An 18990-nucleotide genomic window follows, 5' to 3' on the forward strand; every position below is an offset into this window, starting at 1 on the left:
TGTGGACCTGAGTCCCTAGAGGATGGTCATTCCATCGATAATAAGATGAAAGTTGGATTTCTAGGACAAAAAGACAATGAGTTCTGTTTTGGAAATGTTGAGTTTAAGATGCTTAGAGGATATCCTGAAAAGATGTAGCTAGGTGATAAAGTGAGTAAGAATGTTTAACTTGAACCAGAAAGGTCTAAATTCAAATCTTGCCTCAGATACTAATTGTGGAGATTTGGTCAAGTCACTTAACCTCTCAGTCTCAGTTTCTCCATCTGTAGGTGATGTTAATGATACCTCTCAGGGTTGCTGTGAGGATTAAATAATGTGCATGTACAGTGCTTTACAAACATACAAATTCTAATTGTTGCTGCTGCTATCTAGTTCAAGATGCCTCAAAGGTAGTTGGTAATGCAAGAGTGAAGCTCAGCTCACTCTAGGGCTAGAGATGTAAATCTAAGAATCATCTGCCTAGAGATAAAAAGAGAATTTGTGGGAGCTAATGAAATCACCAAATAAGAAAATAAAGAAGGAAAAAAGAAGAGGACCCTAGACAGAACCTAGGTAGAAAAACCCATTTATTGGGTGTGTGTTGGATGAAGAAATGGATGTCACGAAAACTTAAAGTGGAGAATGGAGTAGCCAGGGAGAGAATGAGATCAACCGGGCCACAGGTGAAGGAGTGTGTCCTCAGAGGTATTCTATGCTACCTCCAACCAATATATGGCATCTGTTAATGAAGTTCAAGTCCCAAAGATAGGGAAGCATGTAATGAGGTTGACCTAAGTGACTTGATATCCCAGGAGGAAAGCTCGGGGAAGAAGGGATGAGTCTGAAAAAAGGATCAGATTTTTTCTTAAAAAAAAAAAAGGAACAAGATAATGGTTATTTCATCCCAGTCACAACTCATATCAGCCAGTTGCACTTCCTCAGTCTAAATTTTCTCTCTCCTACTAAAGCAGACCCTTAGTAAATAGGAGCATCAAACAGAAAGATGGCAGCATGGGTGAGAAACAATGATTTCTTAATACATAATGGTTGAAAAACAAAGGCATTTATAAAACTATTTCCCAGTTTTTTGGTTTATTTTCAAATTTAAAAAAAAAGGATAGCTGGGATAGAGCACTGGCCTTGGAATCAAGGGCCTGAGTTCAAATATGACCTCAGACACTTGTTAGCTATGTGACCCAACACAAGTCACTTAACCCCAACTGCCTCAAAAAAAATGAAACAAAGAGCAAGCCTTGAAGTCTGGAAGACCTGGCTTTAGGTGCTGCTACTGCCTTCCACTGATTGTGTGATGCTGGGAAAGTCCCAACCTCTCCTATTGTAGGCAGCTCCCTAAAGGCTACACACTGCAGACAGGGTACCAGTCTGAAATAGTGGAGGAAGTATCCTCGCCTGGAATTTCTTTATAACAATGAAATCACAGGATCTTATTCCTATTGCCTGAAAACCCTAGCCTGTAGGTAGGTCAAGAAAAGGAAATCTCTGAACTATTACACTGCAGAGGATGTCATTATATTTGGGGGGCAAAGCATCATAAACCCAGAGCCATAACCAGCCTAACTATACTTGGGGCAAAATCAGTTGGAAGGACACAGGAACCCCACCATAGTGCAAAGGATGGTTCCATTGGGAGAAGAGACGGAGATGGTGGGGAGGGATGGTAGGAGGGTTGGAAAGAAATCAGAATGCTCCATGGATAAGGTCTTGCCAAGGGAAGCCTATCACCAGAGAATCCTAACCCTCACTCCACACAAAGGCAGCCCAAGGTAGGGAATTTGTGACAAAGAGACAATGGAGTAGGTAGCCAGGGGTGGAGATTCCCTGGAAACCTGAGGAAAATAGATGTGATTGATAGTAAGGAAACATGATCCTGATCATGTCTGTAGCCTGGGGCAAAGCCCTGTTAACCCATCCCAGTGAGAGCTCTAGATAAAAATGAACTACTGGCATAATTTGAATTATACCATTCAGGAAGGATGGCATTGGTACTAGATTTGCCTTTAATGCATACACAACACAAGAAGTTGTGGTGCATAGTGAGGTGGCCTCAAAGACACAAAGATCTAAGTTCATATAGTGCTACTGGTATAGTCTGGTTATGCATCCCTGGACAAATCACTTAACCTCTCTGTGTTCTATGACCATAAGTTGCAAAGAAGACTCCAACTCGCATTGGTGGAGGGAATCTCCTCACCTGAGAGCTCTATACTAATGAAAGAATAGGTCCCATACTTGTCCCTATTTGTATATATGCATATATATCCATACACATATATGTATAAATAAATATGCATATCTACACATATATTTCCAATTATTATAGAACACTGTATGTTGGTCTGGAACCAATGACAATGTTTTATATAATTCTAACCACAAGAAGTGAGAATTCAAATACATGTGGTCCCTTCAGAGATTCATTCTTTGTACCAATTGGGACCCAACTGTATTTTAACTCAATATTAAATCTACAGTCAATGCCAAATATGATTTCACACCAAAATGATTCTTACCTGAGAAAAGTTCAGTCCATTTAGAGGATGACACTGTTCTTCGACTTTCTCTACTGCCCCAGTGCGTTTCCTGAGGCGCTCGGCCTCCTGGGCAAGGTACAGATCTAACACTGGCACCCCTCGGGATTTGATGTCCACTTCAGTCAGAGAATTCACCATCAGCATCACCCACACAGGTCTCTTCCTCTCCCAATTCCCAGCGATGGCATTGAAAAGGTAATCAGCATAGAGGCCCTTCCCTCTCTGATCCGGAGTCATCCATGAGGGCATCATCAGCTTCACATAGTCCAGGTGTCGCTTGAGCCGGCAGTAGATGTCTTGGGGAAGGACATCCTGGAGGTTCTCGCCCTGTGGCAACATCTGGCAGCTGGTGAGGGCAGAGATGGTGTAAGGGTCTGTGAGATCCAGCTCAAAGTACACAATGCTACTCTGCTGGAAGGCCGCCTTGGAGTTTTCAGGAATGAAATCCCAGACCCGTGTGTAGGGCACATGGATTGTACCAAAAAAGTAGGATGGGGGGTCTCTCTTTATAGTCCATAAGAAAGAGTTCAACTCATTTTGCTAAAAGGCAAGGGAAACAGGAAAATCAATATGCAGTACCAACCATGGGGAGAATTAACCCTTCAGAGAAAAGTACATTTAAACAAAAAATAAATGAGAAGTCTAAAGTAGACACAAATGTTATACCATTGATAATCATACCTGATATAGTCTAGCACTTTAAGGTTTTCAAAGTGCTCTACATACATCATCTCATCAAATCCAGTAGTATAGGGAATAGACTATTATGAACCCATTTACTGATGAGCAAACTGAGAAAGGTTCAAGGTTTTTGGGTTATCAGTTATTTTTCAGCCTTGTCCATATCCACGTGACTCCATTTGTGTTTTTGGGGGGAAAGATACTGGAGTGGTTTGCCATTTTCTCCTCTGGCTCATTTTTAAACACAAAGAACCAAGGCAAAGAGAGTCAAGCAGTTTGCCTAGGGTCACACAAGCTAAAGCTAAAGTCAATTTGAACTCAAGAACATGAGTCTTCCTGATTCGAAGTCCAGTGCTCTATCCACTGAGTCACCAGGCTATCCTATCCAAGGTTAAGAAGTATCTAAGGAAGACTTTGAACCCTGGTCTTTCTTGACTCAGTCCTGCATCTCATCCACTTAACAATCCTGCCTCAACAATGAACTATTTACCAATTTATCAATCAACTATTAACAGACTGGGGCAATAGAAAAAGCAGAACAGTGTCATCCTCTGAACGAGCGGAACTTTTCTCAGATGTTCTTTCCACATTCTGCCACATAAAGCTTTGATCAAAGCCACTGGGGTGGTAGTAGGAGGAAAAGACAGAAAAAGGCTCAGTTTCAATTCTTCTCCTTGTCCGCATTTAATTGTTCACATGTTCCTAAGGGATGTATAAATTACTAGCAAGACACTTGAATAGTTTTCTTGTAGACATAGGCCTGTCACCATCATCCTTCACAAAAAGAATCACATCTATTGGCCAACGATAAAAACAACAGCAAACCTCCTAATATGTCATTTGTATGCCTTTATTCAAAGCATTCACACACACACACACAAACATAAGAACTTATTGAAAGTAATAAATTGGTTAAAGAGCAAAGAGAGTGTGTCAAAAAACAACTTATTGGTGATTCAAAATTATTGAATACCTTGTCTCAAAGTGCAATAACACTGGGAGGCAGAGTCAAGATGGCAGCAGGAGAAGAGCCTCTCCTAAGTGCTCTCTCCAAAATATTTTAAAAATCTTCAAATTATGACTCTAACTAAATTTTTTAAACAGAACCCACAGAAAGATCCAGTGAGACAATTCTGCAGCCCAGGGTAACCTAGAAAATAGTGGAAAAACTCTGTTCTACAGGGTTAGAGGGGGCGGCCCCTGCCATAGTAAAGAAACTTCAGACTCCCAGGAACAGCCCCAGGGTGCCTGGGAGTCATGGTTCCTGGCAGTAGAAGCAGTTTCCTGACCTGCACCCTAGGGAGAACCAAGCAAAACTTGGAAGATAAGCAGGTAGACTTCTGCCAGAATGAGCACGAAGCCCAGGCCCTGAGCTCAGTCGCAGCACTCAGCATGGCCCTGGCACTTAGCTCAGCCAGCCCTGCAGATTCAGGAAAGGGAAACAGGCCCCGCAGAGCTGGCAAGCAAGAGCCTCTAGGCAGCTGTGCCCTGAGTGCTCAGCCCACTGAAGGTAAAGGAAAGGAAGGAGACTTCCGAGGTCTGTCCTCTGTCCCTGTGCTCTGACCACATTGAGATCCTGATAGTAGTCTAGGACCCACATAGAACAGGGACCTCCCCCAACCCCCAGCCCCGTGGCAGAGGGCTGCGCTTGTGGCAGACCAGGAGAGCAGTCAGAGCCTCACACACTGATAACCTTGTAGGGGTGTACCAATAAAACTCAAAAGCTCAGGAAGCACCCCAAAACCAGGCACAGACTGGGGAAATGAGTAAGCAAAAAAAAAAAAAAGGAACCTGACCATTGTTAAATACTTTGCCTGTGATCCCAAGAAGGATCAAAACACTCAATCTAAAGATGAGGAAGCACAAGCTCCTGCATCGAAAGACTCCAAGAAAAACAGAAATTGGGATCAGGCTATGACAGAGCTCAAAAAAGATTTTGAAAATCAAGTAAGGGAGATAGAAGAAAAATTTGGAAAAAGAAACAAGAGAGACACAGGAAAAACATGAAAAAGAAGTCAGCAGTTTAGTTAAGGAGATCCAAAAAAAAATTCTGAAGAAAATAACAAGTTAAAAATCAGCTTAGGTCAAATGGATAAAACAGTTCAAAAAAGTTATTGAAGAGAAGAATGTTTTAAAAAAGCAGAATTGGTCAGATGGAAAAGGAGATAAGAAAGCTCTCTGAGGAAAACAAGTTCCTCAGATATAGAGTGGAGCTAAAAGAAGCTGATGATTTTATGAGAAATCAAGACACAATATTGCAACACCAAAAGAATGAAAAATTAGAAGAAAATGTGAAACATCTCATTGGAAAAACAACTGATCTGGAAAACAGATTCAAGAAAGATAATTTAAAAATTATTGGGGTACCTGAAAGTCATGATCAGGAAAAGAGCCTTGACCTCATTTTTAAAGAATTCCTACAGGATAGGGACAGCTAGGTGGCATAGTGGATAAAGCACCGGCCCTGGAGTCAGGAGTACCTGGGTTCAAATCTGGTCTCAGACACTTAATAATTACCTAGCTGCATGGCCTTGGGCAAGCCACTTAACCCCATTTGCCTTGCAAAAAACCTAAAAAAAAAAGAATTCCTACAGGAAAATTGCTCTGATATCCTAGAAGGAGAGAGCAAAATAGAAATTGAGAAAGTCTACCAATCTTCCCTGGAAAGAGATCCAAAAAAAAAAAAAAACACCCCCCCCAGAAATATTATAGCCAAGTTCCAGAACTCCCAAGTCAAAGAGAAAATATGACAAGCAGCCAGAAGGACACAATTCAAATATCATGGAGCTGCAGTCAGAATTACACAGGACTCAGCAGGAATTACATTAAGGGCACATGGGGCTTGGAATATAATATTCCAGAAGGCAAAAGAACTTGGAATGCAACTTAGAATCAACTACCCAGCAAAACTGAACATCCTCTTCCAGGGCAAAAGATTAACTATCAATGAAACAGGGGAATTTCAAATGTTCCTGTTGAAATGACCAGAGCTGAACAGAAAGTTTGACCTTCAAGTACAGGACTCAGGTGAAGCATAGAGAGTGGAGGAGAAGAGTAAATTATGAGGGACTTAATGATGATGAACTGTGTGTATTTTTACATAGAAAAATGATACTGATAATACTCATATGAACCTTCTCATTTAACAGAGCAGGTAGAAGGAGCTTTTATAGATGAAGCACAGGAATTTGAAGATATAATATGTTGTAAAAATGGAGTCAATGGCTAAAAGGGAAATGTACTGGGAGTAAGAGAAAGAAGAGGTGGAATAAACTAAGATATTTCATATAAAAGATATTTTTTGCAATGATATGGAAGGGGGAAGGCAAAGGGGAATGAGGGAACCTTCACTCTCATCAGAAATGGCTCAGAGAGGAAACAGCATACATACTCAATAGGGTATAGACATCTAGAGTAAAAAGGAGAGAAGGGGACGGGGGAAGGGGGACGTGGGTGATAGAGGAGAGGAGAGGATCATAGGAGAGAATAGTCAGAAATAACACATTTTCCTTTTTCCTTTTTTGCAAGGTGCTTGGATTGGGTAGCCTGTCTGGGACCATGGGGCCAAGTGGTTGCTGGGTCTCTGGGGTGCTTTGTGGGCTTGGGGCCTCTTGGCCCAGGGCCAGTGCTATGTCTACTGCACCACTCAGCTACCTTACAGCACATTTTAGAAGAAGAAACAGAGTGAAAGGAAAGAAAAATATATAATAGAGGGTAGTGGGGAGAAATGAATGGAGGGAATTACAATCAGCAAAAGCAACTGTGGAAAAATATGGAAGTAACTTCTGTGATGGACTTATGATAAAGAATGTGACCCACCTGAGACAGAGCTGATGTATCAGAACACAGACTGAAACACATTTTTTTCTCTTTCTTTTACTTTATTTCTCATGAGGGTCTAGATTTTTGTGGGGGAGGGGGTATTATGTTTACTCTTAAACAAGAAAATTTTAGTAATGTATAAATAAAGTCATATTAACCAAACAGAAACAAACAAGCAAACAAACCAGGAGGGATGGGAATTCAGGGAAGCATGGAGGGATTTGCATGAACTGGTTCTGAGTGGGATGAGCGGAACCAGGAGAACATTGTGCACCCTAACAGCAACATGGGGGGGGGGGGTGATCATCATCCTTGATGGACTTACTCATTCCATCAGTGCAACAATCGACAATTTTGGGCTATCTGTGATGGAAAGTAGCATCTGTAGCCAGAGAGGGAGTTGTGGAGTTTAAACAAAAACCAAAAACTATTACCTTCAATTTAGAAAGAAAAACATCTTATTATATAATTTTGCTATCTCTTATACTTTATTTTTCTTCCTTAAGGATATGATTTCTCTCTCATCACATTCAACTTAGGTCAGTGCATACCATGGAAACAATGTAAAGACTAGCAGACTGCTTTCTGTGGGGGGTGGGGGAGGGAAGCAAGAATGGGGTAAATTTGTAAAACTCAAAATAAAGAAAATCTTTCATTGAAAAAAATATAATAACACTGCCTTTTTTGATTAACAAAGCTTTTGATTCAGTTTTGCACTCATGGCTCATTCATGCATCACAAAGGTAGAAAAACAGACTAATAATGATGTCCACATGGAAAACTGTTTTCTATTTAAAACATGCTACTGACAGAACATGTGTCTATAAAACATGCCATCTTTCAGAGAAACCATTTAAGTCCATTGCAGCTCTGTCTACATTCAAATACATTTTTCTCTCCTAATTAGAACCAAATATGGCTTCCCAATTAAAAGAACCAAATCAAAATCTTAACAACCATTGATGACAACCATTTTCCACCAAAAAAACAAAAAACAAATTGAACAGCTCTTCATCTTGTGGGCTCTTTCTCCAGAGACATGAAAAATGTCATTGGATTCAATAAGATTAAAATTCTTAACATACTTCAAAGAAAGTTGGAGAATAATTTTTTTAGGTTTTTACAAGGCAAATGGGGTTAAGCATAGGTAATTATTTAGTGTCTGAGGTCAGATTTGAACTCAGGCCCTCCTGACTCCAGGGCCGGTGCTCTATCCACTGCTCTACCTAGCCACCCTGAGAATAAATTTTTTAAGCTTGAATTTGGAAGTCATATTGAACTAAGGAATTATGATGATAGCTGGTGCCAAATAATTTACAATTATTATCTCATTTGTCTCACAGCATTCCTAAAAGGAAGGCACTATTATTAACCCCATTTTCCAGGTGAGAAAACTGAGGCAAACAGAGGTTAAGTAATTTGTCCACTCCAGTTAAGTCCAATGCTCTATCCATTATGCCACCTAGCTGCCCCATTGAGTGAAGATTACACCTACAAAATTTTCATCTCCTCCAAGTATACAAGCATAAAGATATTAAGGAAAGGATTTTGCCTGAATTCATTAAGAGACTAGATGGTTTTCTGAAATCAAAGTTAAATGAGAAGAATACATTTAAAGCAATCAACAGTTGTGCAATATCAATCTTTTTTAGGGGTTCTTTTGCAAGGCAAATGGGGTTAAGTGGCTTGCCCAAGGCCACACAGCTAGGTAATTATTAAGTGTCTGAGGCCGCATTTGAACTCAGGTACTTCTGACTCCGGGGCCAGTGCTCTAACCACTATGCAACTAGCCGCCCTATATGCAATATCAATCTTACTGTACACTTGAGGGACTGAAAAAATGGATCATAACAGAATTGAAGAGTCCTAAGTAAAGGTCATCATAGTATCAGCAAAACATAGGACCCATTATCCCACGACAACTACAGAAGGATTAGCATATCCTGACCACAAAAGAGAAAGATGACTGAAAGACATTCTTAGAGTATAAGACAAATGGGTAGAAAACCCGCAAAAATACTTTTGGAATAAGCAGACATCACTTGACAAAACAACAGTAAAGATTGATAACAGGAACATACCACTGGACTGTCAAAGTTGTCTACCTTCAGATATGTTCTGTGAAAGAACTAAGATGCAAGAATGGAATCAAAAGATTCTCCACGGGCAGTGTCATTATGGCCTAAACCAATATGTTGACAAATAAATGACTGAATCATGTTGATTTATCTGTGGAAACAGAGGATTTTATGACTATAATTTAGGATCAGGTCATTGCCAACAGAAACTACACAAAGATTCTTAAGAAGTCCAGACCAAAAATAAATCAATTTTGTATTTCTCCAAGAGAATAGAAAGGAAGAAATCAGTTACCTTCTCCCTACAAGAAAATGGATTAATAATTTATTATTCCAAGCTATAAGAATTTTACACCTACTGAATACCTTAAAAACTAGTCATACAACAGAATGTCTATTTTTCATAGCCTGGCAAATTCCCATTCTTCTTTTCATTTTTATTTAAGGCAATGGGGTTAAGTGACTTGCCCAAGGCCACACAGCTAGGCAATCATTAAGTGTCTGAGGCCGGATTTGAACTCACGTCCCCCTGACTCCAGGGCCAGTGCTCTATCCACTGTGCCACCTAGCTGCCCCTCAAATTCCCATTCTTAATGTATATCTTCAAAATATCTTGAAGATAAATAAAGAGAATGATAATAAATAGAATCACAGACCTATTTCCTCAAATCACCTGGACATTACCCTGATTCATAAAAACTTGGGGAAAATCTTTTTAATAGATATTGCCCTCCCATCAATGTGACAGCAGAGCGAGGCAGAGATATACAAGAGATACTGCAACAGACCTTATTAACAAATTGGATATAACAGAATGAGAAAGGAGGGATCAAGTTGACACCCCATAAAGAGAACCTGGGAAGAGTGTGGTGCCCTCAGCAAAATAAGGAGGTTAAGAAGAGGAAGACCTGAGTTCAAATCTGACCTCTAACACTTACTAGAGTGTGATCTTGGGCAAGTCACTTAAAACTGTTTCTTCATCTATCAAATGAGAGCCATCTCCAAGGATCCTGATTCACATCTGGCCACTGGACCTAGTGAAAAGAGTGAGGCTGGTGGCTTAACACAACACCCCCTCACTCAAATCCAATTCACTTGCTTGCCATGGCATCACCTCCCTAATGGCAAGGTCTTCTTTAAGGAGGAAGGACAAACAACATCAAAAAAAGATAAGCTCCAGATCCTAATCATAAGAACAGTTCACATTTCCAAAACACTTTTAAGGATTGCAAATCATTTTACACGAGTTATCTCGTTCTGGTAGGTCCTATTATTATTAATTCTCATTTTGCAGATGCGGAACCTGAGGCTGAAAGGTTCAGTAACTTTCCCAGGGTTATAGGGAGGCAGGATTCAACTATGATCTTCCTAACAATTAGCTGCCAGTCCCCCTCTCAGGTCTCCTCAGCTGCTTCTCAAACTCATCTGCATCTCCTGGAAATGCTAAAGCTCAGCCCATCCCCATGTGTCTTCTGTAAAAATCTGCTCCACCTTTGGCCCAGTTCAGGAATGGTTTAAATTATTCCTAGGTTGGCTTCATTCTCAATGTCTCACTATCATGTCTACCTCCTGAAAGAAGAACACCCTACTCTTGGTCCCAGATTTCTCCCAGCCCTCCATCCATCTTCCTTTCCTCCCTCCCTCCCTCTGTCCTCCCAAGACCACAAAGATAAGAATTTTGTTGACCACAAACTGAACCAACATTTCCACTGAATCCCCCTTTTTTTTCAGCCCCTCGAAGTTGAGGAAAAATTCAATCCCCTCCCTGTTTTGCAATCTACTAATAAAACTTATGAATAAAATTAAAAACAAGCCTGAATGTGGAAACCTAGCAGGCAGTTTAGGGGGAAATAATACCAAAAGAGGGTCCTAAGCTGGGATCTGGTTAACAGGCTCTAGCCAAGAGGCAGAAAGGTCACCTGGAGGGCAGGTTAACCATTACCCTGTCCATCCAGGCCTCCTCCAGCCCTTTCCTCCAAAAGCCCCTTCAGGATCGTTGTTTAAATTTGGAGCTGAAACCCTCCAACTCCACCCTGGAATGAGGCTAACTAGTCTAAAGGCATCATGCCAGATTTCTAAACATCTAGTGTTCTGAAGGCCTAAAGGAGAGGGGATGTTAATAGAAAATGATCTGAAACCAGGGTAAGGGCGGCTCTCAGCAGAAGAGAGAGCCCCAGTAGGGAGACTGGACAAGGGACTGGGGCCAGCAACAAAACGGAGAAACTTGGGGACTATAAAGGATTTTGGGGTACTCCTTTACAACTGAGAAATCTCAGGCCCACGGTTGAATGACTGAAATGCAAGGTCATATGGCCGATAACCTCGGAACCAGGACAGGACGATTCTGGACCAAGCATCTTTTCCCGCTGCACTCCACTCATCAGCCCCGATTTTCCTCTTCAGGAGGCTGTAGTCTTTGGGCCTCCGGAGTCAGGGAGAACTGGGTTCAGATCCAACCTGTTATCTGTGTGATCTTGCAGCAAATGGTTTGATCTTCCTGAGACTCAGTTTCTTCCTCTGTTAAAAGGATTGGTTCTCCTTTGATAAAGGTGAAGTTTTCTGACTAATCTGGTCCCCTTCCAATACCCCAAAAATCATTCACTACCGGGACTGCTAGGAGTCGGGGATAAGAGCTGGCTCCAGAGTCAGAGGTCCTGGGTTCTAGGCTCATTCGAGTAACTGCCTGCAAAGTATTTCTTTCCCTTCTCCAAGCCCGGAAGGTTCTAAAGCTTGGAAGATGAAAGAGGTTGGAGCGGCTGCGCTCTGGGCGCCCCTCGGAGTCCTTTCACTTAACGTCTCTGAAGTCCGAGGGGGCTGGACCCAAAGAACTCCGAAGGTGCCTTTTCCCCCTGTGGGTCACTGGCCAGGAGGGAAATTGTGGCCGTCGAGGCTGGGTTGTGTCCGGACTGTGAGAGGCCAGAGCCGTGGGGCTCAGGGAGTGTCTCGGACATGGATGACCCGGAGCTGCGAGGTGTAAAGGGCGGGGGGCCCACACGCACGCAAGCCCAGCACCCCCGAGCCCTCCCTGCCGCTCGCGGGCTCACTCTCCAAGCCCCGGGCTCCCCTAGCCCTTCCCCCTCGGCTGAAAAGAAGGGGGCTCAGCAGGCAGCCAGATCAAAGGCGCCCGGCACCGCGGGGGAAGTCACGGCTCGCAGCAGCGCCCGGGGCCGGGGGCGCCCTGCCGCCAGCACGGGGGGCAGCCTGGGCGCGGGCACCTGGGAGCTGCCTGTCCCTGCTTAGGCGCCCCCAGCCGGGTGCCCAGGGCCAGCACGAACGAGCGGCCCCTCACCCTGAAGGGCCCGGGGGGGAGCAGGAAGCGGAGAGGGAAAGTCGGGGAGAGTCGGGGAGAGTCGGGGGAAAGTTAGGGAAAGTCGGGGGAAGTCGAGGAAAGTCGGGGAAAGTCGGGGAAAGTCGGGGAAAGTCGGGGAAAGTCGGGGAAAGTCGGGGAAAGTCGGGGAAAGTTGGGGAAAGTTGGGGAGAGTCGAGGAAAGGTGGAGGCGGGGGCGGGGAGGGGAAACTGGCAGAACAATGACTCCCCCCAGCCCCGGCTGGCCGCCCCCCACACCTGGCGCTTGGCTTGGAGGCGCTCGGGAAGGAGGAGCAGCCGGCCCTGGCGCCCCAAGTTCCCGCTGCCGGCCTCCCCGCTCTCCTCCTCTTCCTCGCATCACTCTCTCCCCTTCTGTCCTCTCCACTCTCCCTGCTTCCTTCTCACTACTTCTCTCCACCTTCCTCCTTCTCCCCTTCCCCTTCGTTTCCTTTCTCTTCCCCCTTTTCTTTCCCCTTCCTTCTCATTCCCTTTGCCCTCTTCTCCTCCTTTTCTTACTTCTCCCTTTCTCTTCTTTTTTTCTTCCCCTTCCATTCTCCTCACCCCCATCCCTTCTTCTCTCCTCTTTTGCTTCCTTCCCCTTCTCTTCCCCCTCCCCTCCTCTCCTCTCCCCTCCTCCCTCCCCTCTCCTCTCCTCTCCTCTCCTCTCCCCTCCCCTCCCCTCCCCTCCCCTCTCCCTCCTCTCCTCTCCCCTCCTCTCCTCTCCTCCCCTCTCCTCTCCTCCCCTCTCCCCTCCTCCCCTCTCCCCTCCTCTCCTCTCCTCTCCCCTCCCCTCCCCTCCCCTCCCCTCTCCTCTCCTCTCCTCTCCTCCCCTCTCCTCCTCCTCCCCTCTCCCCTCCTCCCCTCTCCCCTCCTCCCCTCTCCTCTCCCCTCCTCTCCTCTCCTCTCCTCTCCCCTCCCCTCCCCTCCTCTCCCCTCCCCTCCTCTCCTCTCCTCTCCTCTCCTCTCCCCTCCCCTCCCCTCCTCTCCCCTCCTCTCCCCTCCCCTCCCCTCCTCTCCCCTCTTCTCCTCTCCTCTCCCCTCCCCTCCTCTCCCCTCCCCTCCCCTCCTCTCCCCTCTTCTCCTCTCCTCTCCTCTCCCCTCCTCTCCCCTCTTCTCCTCTCCTCTCCTCTCCCCTCCTCTCCTCTCCTCTCCTCTCCTCTCCTCTCCCCTCCCCTCCCCTCCCCTCCCCTCCCCTCCTCTCCTCTCCTCCCCTCTCCCCTCCTCCCCTCCTCCTCTTCTCCTCTCCTCTCCTCTCCCCTCCTCTCCCCTCCCCTCCCCTCCTCTCCTCTCCTCTCCCCTCCCTCTCCTCTCCTCTCCTCTCCTCTCCTCTCCCCTCCCCTCCCCTCCCCTCCTCTCCCCTCCTCTCCTCCTCTCCTCTCCCCTCCTCTCCTCTCCTCTCCCCTCCTCTCCTCTCCTCTCCTCTCCCCTCCCCTCCCCTCCCCTCCCCTCCCCTCCTCTCCTCTCCTCTCCTCCCCTCCTCTCCCCCTCCTCTCCTCTCCCCTCCCCTCCTCTCCTCTCCTCTCCCCTCCCCTCCCCTCCTCCCCTCCCCTCCCCTCCCCTCCTCTCCCCCTCCTCCTCCCCTCCTCTCCTCTCCTCTCCCCTCCTCCTCCTCTCCCCTCCCCTCCCCTCCCCTCCCCTCCCCTCTCCTCTCCTCTCCTCTCCTCCCCTCCTCTCCCCTCTCCTCTCCTCTCCTCTCCTCTCCCCTCCTCTCCCCTCTTCTCCTCTCCTCTCCTCTCCTCCTCCTCTCCCTCTCCTCTCCTCTCCTCTCCTCTCCCCTCCCCTCCCCTCCCCTCCCCTCTCCTCCCCTCCCTCTCCCCTCCCCTCCTCTCCTCTCCCCTCCTCTCCTCTCCTCTCCCCCTCCTCTCCTCTCCTCTCCTCCCCTCCCCTCCCCTCCCCTCCCCTCCCCTCCCCTCCTCTCCTCTCCTCCCCTCTCCCTCCTCTCCCCTCCTCTCCTCTCCTCTCCTCTCCTCTCCCTCCCCTCCCCTCCCCTCCTCCCCTCCTCTCCTCTCCTCTCCCCTCCCCTCCCCTCCCCTCCTCTCCTCTCCTCCCCTCTCCCCTCCTCTCCCCTCCTCTCCTCTCCCTCCCCTCCCCTCCCCTCCTCTCCTCTCCTCTCCTCTTTTCTCTCCTTTCTCTCTCCCTTCCTCCCCGTTTTTCTCCCCTCTCTCCCCCCCCTTCCTCTGCCCCTCCTCTTCCTCCGACCACTTACTTGGGTCCCGGCTTTGCAGGCATCCCCCGCCGGGGCCGGGGCCGGGGCCGGGGCCGGGGCCGGGGCCGGGGCCGGGGCCGGGGCCGGGGCCGGGGCCGGGGCCGGGGCCGGCTTGGAGGCGTCTCCGGCCGCGGGCAGAAGGAAGAAGGTGTGGAGGACCAAGCTCCAGGGGCTCATCCGGCCCATCGCGGCTCGGGGGGCTGCGGACGGGGTGCCCCCCCCCCCCCCAGCGCGGGGGTGCCGGGCTGGCCGGCCGCTCTCAGTCCCCGGCCTCCCCCTGCCCCGGGGCCGGGGCGGCCGAGCCGCCGAGGGGCGCCCAGCCCGCCATGGCGCAGAGGAGAGGGGCGCGTCCTCCGCGCCCTCCGCGCTCCCCTGGCTCGCTCACTCACTCACTCACTCACTCACTCACTCTCTCACTCTCTCGCTCCTCTTTTTTCTTTTTTTCCTTCTTCTTCTCTTTTTGTAATTCCGAGCGCAGCCTCTGGATGGAGGTACAAAGTCAAACTCCGGCGATTGGCCACGTGAGGCCTCTCCCCCAAACTTCCTCCCCTCCCCCGCCCGCCCCAGCCCTTGGGGGCCCCCATTCATCTGGTCTGAGCCTCTCGGACTCGTCCCCACGCCCAGCCCCCAAAGCCCCCTGCCACCTCTCCGCGAAGCACTCTCCATTCCAGAACATTTAAAGAACAAAACCAAACGGAACGAGCCATCGGTCGGACTACAAACTTGCGAGCTGGACTCGGGCCGGGGGGCCCGGACCCCCGCCCCGACCCCGCTCCGCGAGGGTCCTGAGCAGCTTGGAGACGCCGTCACGTGCCAGCCGGGGAGCCTTGGAGCCAGACAAGTGGACAGAAAGAGGGGGCCCCTCAAAGGAGAGCTGGGTTCCGAGCTCCCGTTTACGTCTCAGGACTCTTTGGGGGGGTCGTGGACCCCTTCTCAGAAGAATATTTTTAAATGGGTAAAATTAACAAGGACGCCGATTATATTGAAATCAAAATAGTAAATAGATGGATGGGTGGGTGGATGGGTGGATGGACGGGTGGATGGACGGACAGACGGACAGACGGATGGATGGGTGGATGGATGGACGGACGGGTGGATGGATGGATGGACGGGTGGATGGATGGACGGGTGGATGGGTGGATGGACGGGTGGATGGATGATAGATGATTGATGATACATGGATACGTGGATAGTGGATACGTGGATAGTGGATACGTGGATGGATACATGGATATATGAATTGGATACACGGACGAATGGATAGATAGACAAACAGACAGTACACTCAATGCAACAAAATTGTTGGGGGAGAGGGGGACGGTAAGGAAGAGAAAAATAAAAGCTAGTTAATTGGTGGCACAGTGGATAGAGAGACCAGGCATGGAGCTGGAAAACTCATCTTCCTGAGTTCAGATCTTGCCTGGTCAAGTCACTTCACTTTGTTTGCCTCAGTTCCCTCATTTGCAAAATGATCTGGAAAGGTAATCAACAGACTACTCCAGTATCTTTGCCAAGAAAATTGTCAAATGAGGTTACAAAGAGTCAGACACTACTGAATAACCACCATCATTGAAATAAAAGGGTATCCCTGCCCTCGAGAAAGAAGAGATTTGGGCAACCCAATTCAAAAGCAAGACTTAGGAGGAAATGTTTCAGGAGGCGGCCACTTGGTGGTTCTTGTCCCATGACAGCCTTGATTCTGGAAGAAAACCATGACATCAGGGAGGTGATGCCATGACAAGCACATGACTTGGATTTGAGTGAGGGGAGGCCATGCTAAGTCCCCAGCCTCACTTTCTCCTCCAGTCAGTGACCAGATATGAATCAGGATGGCCCTGGATGCCAGGCAATCAGGGTGAAGTGACTTATCCAGGGTCAAGTTAGTGGCATTGACGTGATGTCACCACATTTGAGACAAATCACAACATGCCTGACTGGCTGACCAATATGAGTTCAGAAAGCTCTAGCACAGGTGGGCCACAAAACATCCATGTGAAGATCTGGCATGAAGACCTTCAGGAAGGGGTCAATGACAGTTGTAGAAGTCAGAATTTGGAAGAGACAGTATTGGCCCTCTAACACATGGGAATCTCTCACTGGAATCTGCCCGAACTCCAATCTTGCTTCAGACACGAGCTGTACAAAGGAAGCACATTACTTAACAGCTCTCAAACTCAAAGGATCAACAGATAGAGAACTGGAGGAAAATTTAGAGGTCACTGAGTTCTTACAATCCCTGATTTTACAAATGAGGAAACTGAGGCATGAGAGTGTGAGTGACTTGTGATGGGTCATACATCCAGCAAGTGAGGTAGCATTTGAACCCAGGTCTTCCTGACTGAAAGGTAGAGTACCAACTATCTGTCTTTTTGCTATTCTTTATATCCCTAGGGAGATATAGAAAAGTCACTGCTTTAAACAGCATTTTGATATTGCCAAGAACATGCCCACCTGCATTTTTGAAGGCATTTCTTCACAAGCATTTCCTTAACTGAATGAAATCATAAGTTCATCCCCTTCCCTCTTCCCCTTTCTCCAAGTTCAGCTTGGATCCTTAATGCTGGGATTCTGCCCAGGTCTGCTTCTGGCCACACGGTGCCTTTGGTGGACCCTAGGATTTCTAGTTGGAAAGGACCTTAGAGATCATTTTAAATGACAAGACAAAGGTCCACAAAGACAAAATATTTCTCCTTGTCTGTTTCTTGAACTTTTCCATTATTTTCCCCAGCTTTCTTTTGAGCTTTGACTACTTGCTCCCTATTCAGGGGATGCTCTGGCAGCAGTCACATGCCCTACAACAAACAAAAAAGGGAACAGTCCTACTAAGGCTGTTGTGTCTGTTCTCTGAGGTTCAACCTAAGTTCAAAGAGGCTTGTACCAGGGAATGAATTTTGAGAGGACCTCACTAAATCATTAAAGCCTTGTGTGAAAGGGGTCGTTCTTTGCACCAGTGAAGGCAGACACAGATTTCTCAGGCAATCAACATATTATTATTTAAGTCTATTGTGTGAATCATTGTATTTGCCTCTAAAGATAGATCCAAAATTAAAGCAATACCTGCCCTCAAGAAGCTTCCACTCTATTGGAGTATCAAAAAAAAAAAAAAGACAGAATGACTGTCAATGCAGGATATTATGAAATCCTTTTCTGAAAAGGAATGTTCTAACTTTCCCTAGAGACTTCCTAAGTATTTCCCAAGTAAAGCTCAATTTTACAGACTGTGGTAAGGATACATTTTCAGGTTTCCCCTTATATGAAGAAACTATTTTAGAGTTAGGAGATCAATGGCAGAACACCTGGTTCAACCTCCTAATTCTCCAGGGATGGCACCCCAGCACCCTTGTTCCTGCTGTCATTCCCAAGTATTCCATTTCCATGACCAAGAACTTGGGAATTCCTTTATCTGATCATAGTGGCTTATTGTTCCAGCTCTCTTAATGCCAGTTCCTCCTGAACTATTCTCCATTTTGGCAGCAACCAATCTGTCTACCCCTCAGAAGTGTCCCAGGTCATCACCTCTGCTCTGGCTACACTCCTCTCGTCCCAGTCTGCACTCCTTAAAGAACCAGATGGAATGCATGTTACCCTCTACTCATGAATGCCTTGCTCATCATGCTATGCCAATAACCCCAGGTCCAGATCACTCTTACCTTCTCTACCTTCTCTATTCCTTCTCATATGGTGCTCAAAAAGACAAGAGAAAATTATACATCCCTACTGACTAAATCCTCTATTCTTATTTCAACTGAGCCGTCACCACTCATTGATTCTACTGTAATACTCCATGGCTGTGCAAAACCTTTTTTTCCCTCATTTTCAAAGTACACAGAACACTGGACCAGGAGTCAAGAAGACCTGAGTTCAAATATAGCCTCCTGAGTGACCGGCCCTATGCAAGACACATAACCTGTTTGCCTCAGTATCTTTAAATGTTAAAAAGGTATAAAAGCTCAGATCAGATGAGGTAATATTAGTAAAGTGATCAGCCCTGTGGGCCTGGCCCATTCAGTCCACCTACACCCACTTATACAGGTCAAAATGTGATATTGAGCCCAGCAAAAACTAACAAACCACTTTCTAGCACACAATATCTTCACAAATGAAGTAGACTAGTTTTTCTTCTGGAGATTAATATAAAATGTTAATATATAATATAAATATAATAATATAAAAATAAAATATATAAATATAAAATAAAACCAAAGAAAAACCAATCTTTTTTTAAAAATGAAACTACTCTTTCCAAAGTTGCCAGTGATCTTTTAATTATTGAATCTAATAGGTTCCTGTCAGACCTCAACCATTTTGATATCTCTGTAGCCCTGATCCCGCTGGCTCCCCTCTTCTCCTAGATTCTCTCTCCGA

General features: G+C 46.5%; 1 protein-coding gene across 1 annotated transcript in view; it reads right to left on the reverse strand.

Moving 5' to 3' along the window:
* The window catches only part of TRABD2A (TraB domain containing 2A), a 174553-nt gene that overhangs the window by 53179 nt on the left and 102384 nt on the right, over positions 1 to 18990 (reverse strand). Inside the window, exon 4 of the mRNA XM_074196196.1 lies at positions 2511 to 3071. Within this exon, the coding sequence (XP_074052297.1) occupies positions 2511 to 3071 (561 nt within the window). The remainder of the gene's footprint in view (positions 1 to 2510; positions 3072 to 18990) is intronic.

This window comes from Macrotis lagotis, chromosome 1, assembly GCF_037893015.1.
Source record: "Macrotis lagotis isolate mMagLag1 chromosome 1, bilby.v1.9.chrom.fasta, whole genome shotgun sequence".
NCBI classification, from domain to species: domain Eukaryota; kingdom Metazoa; phylum Chordata; class Mammalia; order Peramelemorphia; family Peramelidae; genus Macrotis; species Macrotis lagotis.